Source organism: Tachysurus fulvidraco, chromosome 3, assembly GCF_022655615.1.
Source record: "Tachysurus fulvidraco isolate hzauxx_2018 chromosome 3, HZAU_PFXX_2.0, whole genome shotgun sequence".
Classification (NCBI taxonomy): domain Eukaryota; kingdom Metazoa; phylum Chordata; class Actinopteri; order Siluriformes; family Bagridae; genus Tachysurus; species Tachysurus fulvidraco.
This window is the reverse complement of record NC_062520.1, coordinates 5,792,431-5,801,928: the sequence shown is the minus strand read 5'-3', so window position 1 is coordinate 5,801,928 and position 9,498 is coordinate 5,792,431. Positions and strand designations below refer to the sequence as shown.

At 38.6% G+C, this 9,498-nt stretch overlaps 1 protein-coding gene across 6 annotated transcripts in view; it reads left to right on the top strand.

Moving 5' to 3' along the window:
* The window catches only part of nck1b (NCK adaptor protein 1b), a 59,679-nt gene that overhangs the window by 34,876 nt on the left and 15,305 nt on the right, over positions 1 to 9,498 (top strand). For 4 of the 6 annotated variants that reach the window (XR_007140102.1, XM_047811021.1, XM_047811022.1 and 1 more), the window contains exons 2-3: positions 2,542 to 2,593; positions 6,091 to 6,334. Coding sequence is in view for 5 of the 6 variants with exons in the window: in XM_047811021.1 (XP_047666977.1) it covers positions 6,109 to 6,334 (226 nt within the window). In the remaining variant the exon portion in view is untranslated. Of the gene's footprint in view, positions 1 to 2,541; positions 2,594 to 3,110; positions 3,529 to 5,160; positions 5,268 to 6,090; positions 6,335 to 9,498 lie in introns of those variants that run through there. The other 2 variants (XM_047811026.1, XM_047811024.1) reach the window with 2 other exon arrangements.

The window sequence follows — 9,498 nt, the reverse complement described above, 5'->3', positions numbered from 1 at the left end:
CAGAGGTAATGAGGCAGATCTAGGATCAGTTATACAGAGGACTGAGGAATAAAAAAAAACCCGCTTGCTAATACAGAATTGAGGAACTTTAAAAGGAACTAAAGCTTAGAAACTCCAATACTCCTGACAGGGTTCTTGTTTTTCACACCAGACTCGATGATTCAAGTGAAATCAGTGAGTGATGTGTGGATGAGAACATCCTGTAGGTGCTGAGTCAGTCTCCATGGGAACAGGAAGTCTTCTCTTCTAATCTGTGTAAACAAATGTCTGTCTTTCTTTCTTTCTTTCTTTCTTTCTTTCTTTCTTTCTTTGACCAACAATCAGTTCTTTCTTTCTTTCTTTCTTTCTTTCTTTCTTTCTTTCTTTCTTTCTTTCCTTGACCAACAATCAATTCTTTCTTTCTTTCTTTCTTTCTTTCTTTCTTTCTTTCTTTCTTTCTTTTTCTTTCCTTGACCAACAATCAATTCTTTCTTTCTTTCTTTCTTTCTTTCTTTCTTTCTTTCTTTCTTTCTTTCTTTCTTTCTTTCTTTCTTTGACCAACAATCAATTCTTTCTTTCTTTCTTTCTTTCTTTCTTTCTTTCTTTCTTTCTTTCTTTCTTTCCATCCTTCCTTCCTTGACCAACAATCAATTCTTTCTTTCTTTCTTTCTTTCTTTCTTTCTTTCTTTCTTTCTTTCTTTCTTTCTTTCTTTCTTTCATTTGTTGACCAACAATCCTTTCTTTCTTTCTTTCTTTCTTTCTTTCTTTTCTTTCTTTCTTTCTTTGACCAACAATCAGTTCTTTCTTTCTTTCTTTCTTTCTTTCTTTCTTTCTTTCTTTCTTTGACTTACAATCAGCTCTTTTTATGAGGTAAATGAGGTAAAGAAACGCAGCTTACCGACTAAAAGAAAACTGGAATCTCCTTCTATAAACATTCAGAATTCCCTTCCATTACATCCACTATAGAATACGTTCATTCGTTTATTTTAGATTTAGATTTAGCAACATTTGGCAAGATTAGACGGAGTTACATAAGATTTAACATAACTAACATAAATAAACATAGTTAGCGACGGACACTAACGTCTTCGGTCAGGGATTGTTACCGTTGTTTAAAAACAGATCATACTGCACATCTGTCATTAAATAAATAATCTAATCGAATCTCCTGAATCAGCAAATTTAAGCACTTTCAAATCAGTCTTCTCTGAAATCACACGTGGCCGAATTACCGTCTGTTCACTTCCTCCGTCTCGCCACCAAAATTCATAACACGTGATGGCTCGATCAAAAATAATCTGTTCCTCAAACAGCGTTCGGCAAAATAGTCTCAGATTTTCTTTAGCAGGAAATTTAGAAGGAACCAGAAGGAACTGTACCAGGAACTCCATCTCCATGTATTGTGTATTAGTTCTCTGACTCCGATCACCAATCTTACACCAATGTGTTTGGATCTCTGCCGTGAACCGGAGGAGGCCGGGCTTCATTATCCGGCCACGTGTAAGCCACATCTGGTGTGCGACAGGCTAATTTATGGCCTCATCTCGCACGTCCGTATGACTCACTCCACATTAACACTGTGACCCAGAAGAGCGTGATGTGGAGCCTGATGAGTTCATTCAGGTTCGTTACGCAACAACGCTTTATACCGCCATCGTGCCTTTGATGTCGGTGATGTGGGAAACGATAGATGCGTGTCGTCCTATACGGTTTGGCCTCGGAGAGATAAATAAACACGGGCGTGTCGTAAGAGGGATTTGGATTCCAGGCATCGGTGCATGAAAGTCGTACTAAATGCCCGTTGTAGGAACATGGACTTATTTAGGAGTATAGACAAAATGTTAAAGGGTAAAAGGATTCAAGGCTTTAAACCAGACCGAACGAACGACGTCCGTATATGAACCAAACGTGCGATAAAATACTTCACACCACACTGAGGTTGAATTCTCAGGTCTGATTGGTCAGAATGAGTGCAGAATGTCCTACGGAGCACACTGCACAGAGAGTAATAGCTGCAACACACTCTTTCTTACATGCTATTGTTTCCATAGTAACAGCGATAGTATTGCTATAGTATTGTTTCTGTAGCAATAGCGAGTACACGGATTCGTTTCTTTCTGTCTGTCTTTCTTTCTTTCTCTCTCTCTCCTTCTTTCTCTCTCCCTCCCTCCCTCCCTCTTTCTTTCTGTCTCTTTCTTTCTCTCACTCACTCACTCATACACACTCTCATACATGCACACACACACGCACGCACGCACACACACACACACACTGATCAGTACACATGTTGTTGATTATAGATTTATTCGAACTCTGGAATTCCGCCACTAATTTTTAGTTCAGATTATATTCACTTTGTCCTCCCTGTGTGATTTTCCTCATGTCCTTCCTTTAACCCTTTAACTCGTGCCCTGATTGGTCCAGTGCTTGATGTCACTTATAACATTTTTGAAACCAAAGACTGACAAAACACGCAGATGGAAATGCATTAAAAAGAATTGTGTTTTTAAAAAAAACTTGATTATTCAGCCTTTAAGTTTATTTGTTCTTGTTCTTTTTTAGGTGTCCATTAAGAAGTTTCTATTTTGTAGTGGACAGCTTTGATGCAGTACAGGTGAGAACACATTTCACCTTTACCTTCGGTTTTAGCTAACCGTTCTTTCTGGGGTCAGCAGATGATATTAACGGGTTTAGGAGAAAATAATTCAGAGATTAAAGCTTAAATAAATGTCAAATTCTGGTTAAACTAATGAATTATACATCGATATATGAGTACAACACACACACACACACACACACACACACACACACACATATACACACACACACAAATTAAGCTATAGGAAGTTTAGGGTAGAAGAAATCAGGGCGATAAAAAATGAGGTTCAAATAATTTACGGTTTCTATTTCTTTAGGTTAAAATAATTGAGAAAAACGTCAGATTCGAATCTCTCTTGATAAAATTTTTCAGCTTAAAATACTTCAGGTCAAAATTATTCAGACAAAGATTAAAATTTGAGGTTCAAATAAAACAGATTTTAAAAATTTAAGGAAAAAAAAACATTTTTTTTTAGTTTTAATGCTTGTTTTTAAATTAGTTTGGCTTAGTTTGTTTATTTAATTTTTATTTTTTTTTAGACCGGAATTTCAAAAATCCGATCTAATATACCGTACAGATCCGATATACATTCAAATGTCTTAAGGTTCACGTAACTTCACATCGCGCACGTTTCGTTTTCGTTCTCTACGGGTTCACGTTGGGCTCCGATTTCGCTCCGTGGACCGTACGGGACCATGCGGTTCACGTTTAGTCACGTACGGGAGACCTTGTCGTATTTCATTCATCATCCATCACAACGCAGTGACACTGCAGGGCAACAGAGTAGACCGATTTCATGTCCTGTGTTCACTCCCACAATCTGGGAGCTGTAAGAATAATTTCAGGTTGGACAGATGTTACAGCTGTGTGCGGTTCCCGAGGGCTGCCTTGACATTTGAGAAGACGACCTACAAAAACACCCTCTTCACCATCCACCCACAAAGTAACCTGTAAGGGGCTTCTTCTGTTTAAAGGCTTTGTTCTACAGAGGACTTCTGCTCCTTTAACAATTTCCTTTTCGCTTTCATTTCCTTTTGTACTTTCTTTCTTTATTTTTAACCAAACCGCCATGTGGCTTTGCTGACGGTTACGGTTTATGATCACCGGAGCGATTATGATTTATGAACTCTAGCTACAACAGAGACACAGGAGACATCTGACCTCTACACATTGCAACCATCAGCCAAACCAAGTCCCAGTAAACCGGAGGAAAAGACAACTCACCTCCCGTTAATCATTTACTTCATCATCTTCATCCTGGTTGTCTTCTTCATCGTTTGTATTTGTTTCTTTATTGTCTCAGATTTTTTATCTTCTAACTCATTGTCTTTTTCTTTCTTCTTTCTTTTTCCCCTTCACTTTCATCGACCTTAATCGTCATTTTTACTTTCTTCATCGTCTTTATATTTGTTGGCTTCATATTGTTTGGCATCCTCACGGTCTGATGTATAACTTCAGCTACATGAATATGTTTTCTGTGGGAGTCGAGCAGCCACTAATAATGTTTGAGATATTTTCACCCACTCTTCTGCACGGCATTTCTTGTTCATTGCTCTTTCTGTGCATCGCAGCATCTCTAATGCCCCAGCTAGCGCTGGTGCTGGTTCAAAGTTAGTTCCACTGGTGAACCGTCTAAGAACCGGTTTGCCTTTCTACCGGCTAGAGAGCGTCACAGAGCTGAGTCTGACGTCACTGTATTTGTCTCTCTTTTCCCAGCGCAGCAGCGTCAAACACAAACACAACAATGGCGGATGTTGCTTTACTGTTAATGCTCATGGTTTGTGAACCTACATTGGCATCCAAACGCGGCGAATCCAGCGTGTACATGCAGCTCCGTGTAATCTGTATAAACGGAGGTTGTAATCGAGAAAGTACATAACGTTATTTTATCATTAACACAGAAAAAGTTAGCCTCAGCATGTAGCTACCTACTATGATCTGTGTTGATAAGTGATTATATTGTGGTAAAGTAAAAGTGTATTAAACATTAGTAAACTTAAGGTACATTATCAATGCGCTAACAGTAGCCCCGCCCATGGCCCCGCCCCTGACACAAGTGGTTCTTAAGTGTAGACCAGCAACGTTTTGGTGCTACTTAAGCCCCACTTTTCCTGGTTCAGAGCCGGTGCTTTGGCGGTCGAAACAGAAAGAACTGGTTCTAAATTAGGCTCCGAACCTGCACTAAAACTGCCTCGGTGGAAAAGGGGGCACAGGTGGAAAAGGGGTCTTTTACCCAAACATGGTACAGTACATGATGGCCAAACTTCTCCTCCTCAGGTCTCATCAATCCTAAAGATATTGTTATGGAGCATTTATAGTTTGTTCAGATAAAATATTCCAAATGTTGTGTATTTACTTTTTTGGAGAGCAGGGACTTAGGGACCTACTGTAGCCACCCATCCTTCAAATCCAGCTCACAGGATCTAGCTCTTGGGCTCTATACATAGTATTAGACGGTCTGAATTTGCTGGGACACCCAACGGTGAAAAGATCAGATCTGTCTTGAAGGCCGTCCATTTGTAAATAATCCTTCTCACTGTCAAACGGCGGATTTCAAACTGTTTGCACGTAACCCTTTCCAGGTCGATGAGCAGCAACACTGTCTTCTCTGAGGTCAGGACCGATGTTCTTTCTTCTTGACATCATGTAGACACATAACTGATTGCTCCAGAACATCACATGTCCAGAGGTGATTTCATAGAAGCCGTCACACTTCTTTTGACGAACTCATTTTGTTTATGTAATCAGTAATTCCTCTCTTAATGATGTACTCGTTTTTTTTTTCTTCTCCCTAGTCTTTGAATATTCGTGTTTTTGCTTTTTTTTTTTTTTTTTTTTTTTTGGGAGAAAGAAAATGACGAAAGATCTCAATGTGTAGAGTTTCCCCACTTTAGGTTTCTAGACGTCAGCAAGGACCACGCAACTGACCGTTAAAGCAATAATAATAATAATAATAAGAGGAAGAAGAAGCAAACGTTTTTCTAGTGTTGTAATTAGTCGTGCTTGTGTACATTTTTGTGCCAAGCTCAGATTTGCTTTCTCTAATCTTTTGCAAAACGTCAAGCCAATTCACCGAAAGAGAAACAGCATGTGGGGTGAGAGACATCTGCTTTCACTTTCACTTCGTGCCAGCTCTCTTTAGCGGAACAGAGACTTGTGAATTTTGTAAATTGAAGACCAAATTATTGAAGACTATTATGTTTGTGAGCGTTGGCTCTTTGGTAGAAATAATGGTGGAGCTGATAAAGTTTACGCTGACACTCACACTGGCCTTACAAAAGGGTTACAAAAGTGTTGGTATTTAGTAGGTTGTTTTAGACACGTTTTAAAATGAATGGAAAGAAATAAGGGGAATTAAAAGAATAAAAGATAATAAAAAGGCATAAAAAAAAAGCCATAAAAAGGTGTGTGTGTGTGTGTGTCCTGGTAAAACATTAGAACTTCCATTCTGAACGCTATAAGAGCAATAGCTGATCCGTTTGCTTCGCTTCGTGTCCTCTTTCTGTCCTCAGTGCTGAAGACAGTCCAAGATGACGGAAGAGGTGATCGTAATTGCCAAGTTCGATTACATGGCCCAGCAGGACCAGGAGCTGGACATCAAGAAGAACGAGCGACTGTGGCTGCTGGACGACTCCAAGTCCTGGTGGCGCGTCCGCAACGCTACCAACAAAACCGGCTTCGTCCCATCCAACTACGTGGAGCGGAAAAACAGCGCCAGGAAAGGCTCCATCGTCAAGAACCTCAAAGACACTTTAGGTAAAGCCGTGCTCCGTAATGACACACTGACGATTCACAGAGCCGAGACAGACGAGCTCGTACTCGACGCCTCAGTAAGGGCTCGCTCGGCTCTTTGTCGTTGCATGTATCTCAGCTCTCAACCCTAGACCCCATTTCTCATGTAGTACCTCAGTGCTTTTGTTTTCACAACCGCATCTTTACCAGGCGGAGGAAGAAAACAAAACAAAAAAAAAATACACACGCACACAGCAGGAAGAGGTCTTCTGCTATAGCTTCAGAGAAAAGTCACACTTTAGCTCGTCTTGTAAAGACAAAGCTGCGTCGAAGAGCTGCAGGTGTAGAGTCGGGTGGAACTGGAGCCTTGTGTTCATTATCCTGGTAAGAAACACATCTGCTGGGTTTAAATATAGTAAACTAGTGACATATGGTGGGCATAATGACTTTATTTGCCTATAAATATCTTTTGAGAGATTTGGTGGCTGAAAGCGAGCTCTTAATCAGAAACAGGCTGCTCGGTGGAACGATGCGCTCGAAAAGCTGCGCTAGTGTCGAAACAGATACAGAGCTCATTATTAATTCATTAATTATTCTTATAACATGTGCATTATATTACTAATTATCTATGATTATTATCATGGATCAAACTAACACGACTAATTATTGTCACAAATCGAGGGTTTGCTTGTTTATTTTCTCTTTCCCGATTCTGTGTTATTCATTTGGTTAATATAAATAAAGAGAAAAGACTCCAATGTTCCACTACAGTGGAAATTACCATTCATTTTAGAATATACAAAGATTCTTATTTGGCATTTTGTTTGTTTATTATTCATCACACCAGCAGACGTAATTAAGGACACCCAGCGTCGTCGTTTTTGCTCCGATTTATTTACTTTATTTGCTTTCTTTTTTTCTGTTTTCAGCATTTGTTTTTATTCTAAAGTTTGTTTGCGTTACTTCTGACGTTTTGACTTCAGTCGTTATTATATTCGTTTTGTATTCTTCTAATTTTTTTGTTTGTTCTTTTCTGAAGCTTTTTTTTTTTGTTTTGTTTATTTTTGCACTTTTCATTTTTTCCTGAAGAAAAAAAAACGTGAGACAAAACAAAACATCATGAGAAAATAAATAGAACACAAACAAACAAACAAACAAACAAACAAACAAAAAAAGCTTAAAAAAAATCTTTGTTTTTATTTTTTCTGAAGTTTTTTATTGTTTTGTGTGTTTATTCCCCACCCACCCACCCACCCACCCTTTTAAGCCTGGACATTCGTTTGCTTTATGTTTTAAAGACTCATGACTTGGTCTTTACATCCAGAGCTTTGACTAAACGTTTATCACGTTTAAGTTCTTGCGAACAGGATGAAGATTTCCAAAAGAACTTTGTTATAATTGGACACATTTCAACCCAGTTAGCTGTATAATACAGTAATGAAGCCCCTGGGCTCCGTAACATAAACATCAGGCCCCGGACGTGTTTTATAGCTGCAGCCGGGAACGTTTTCTCCGTCACGTCTCTGGAGCGATAGTTATGACTTTTTTTATCATTACATCCTGCAACACGATTTCTTTATTATTATTTAATTATATTTGATATTATATGTTATATAAAATGTTGTTATTGATAAAATGCTAATCACTTTTTATTAACACTCAAAATACTCAAAATTATCAGGCTTTTTTTTATTTATTTATTTTTTTTAAGAAATTGTTGTTTTATTTATTTAGTATGTTACTAGACATTGCTAGTAATAATAATAGTTTAGGACATTTTGTCATTTCTGACTGTTAAAGTTTTATATTAGTGAACGTTTAATTCAGGTTTCTAAAAATGTAGATTTTTTTTGTGTAATTAGATGTAAAGTGCTGATTTTAGATTTACAGACTTCACTGTTCGTGTTCATAGCAGCGCGGTCAAACTGTCCCGGGTCTGCAGGGACATCCTGAGTGTGTGTGTGTGTGTGCGCCTGTGTGCGTGTGTGCGCCTGTGTGCGTGTGCGCGCCTGTGTGCGTGTGTGCATGTGTGCGCCTGTGTGTGTGTGTGTGTGTGCGTGCGTGTGTGTGTGTGCCTGTGTGCGTGCGTGTGTTTGTGTGTGCGCGTGTGTTTGTGTGTGTGTGTTTGTTTGTGTGTTTTTGTGTGATTGTTTGTGTGTGTGTCTGTGTGTGTGTGTGTGTGTGTGTCTGTGTGTGTGTGTAGCGTGTTCGCTCATGCATACACACTATATATGAAAGAGCAACTTTTTAAAAATACCACCATCACAGATAAACCTGCATGCATACAGATGTTCAGACCGAAATCTCCCCTCTCTTATATTTGTATTGGTTTCTTACTTTTTTCTTTTTTAACACAGCTTTGCTAAATACAGCATTATTATTTGCCTATTGCATAATATCAGAGTTTCCAACAGGACTGAAAATGACCACTTCACTGTTTTTGCTGTTGAGTAATTGCTCTGGTTCCGCTTTTTTTTTTTTTTTTTTTTGAACCACTTAAACAACAAAGCACAATTACACAAGGCCTTCCAGAGTTGGCCTGAAGGTATGGAGAACACACACACACACACACACACACACACACACACACACACACACACACACACACACACACACACACACACACACCAATTACAGCCAAAATTACAAGAATATTGAGCCATATCTATTTATTCTTTTTAGATTCAGAGCTAATGTTAAGTATTTAATAAGTAAGGAATAACACCTTGACCCAAGCTGTTATACATATTTGACACACCACAGGGTGGAAGCGAAGTGTGTGAGTGTTGTATAACAGCTCGATCTAGAGTGTGTTGTTCCACTTGTATTACTGTGATCTGCCTTTGATTTCGCTGCTTAACATATTAATAAAAGACACAAAGCAGGTTTTAACAGCTTCTAGATAGATTTAACATCGGTGACACGAGTCAGTTTGTGTCATCACTTACGCCGTGGCCTCGTCCGGCATCGTGAATGAGAGAAAAAGCATTTTATATGAAATAAGAAACCTCACCACATCCATTATTATACATTTTTCTATGTTAAACAACAGGTTCATATATATATATATATATATAATATGTGTGTGTGTTTGTGTTATTATTAGGTTATGTGCTATTTATCTTCCTGTGTGTGAGCCGTTGCTATAGAAACAGTTACCTATAGTACGAGGACAGTAACATAAATAA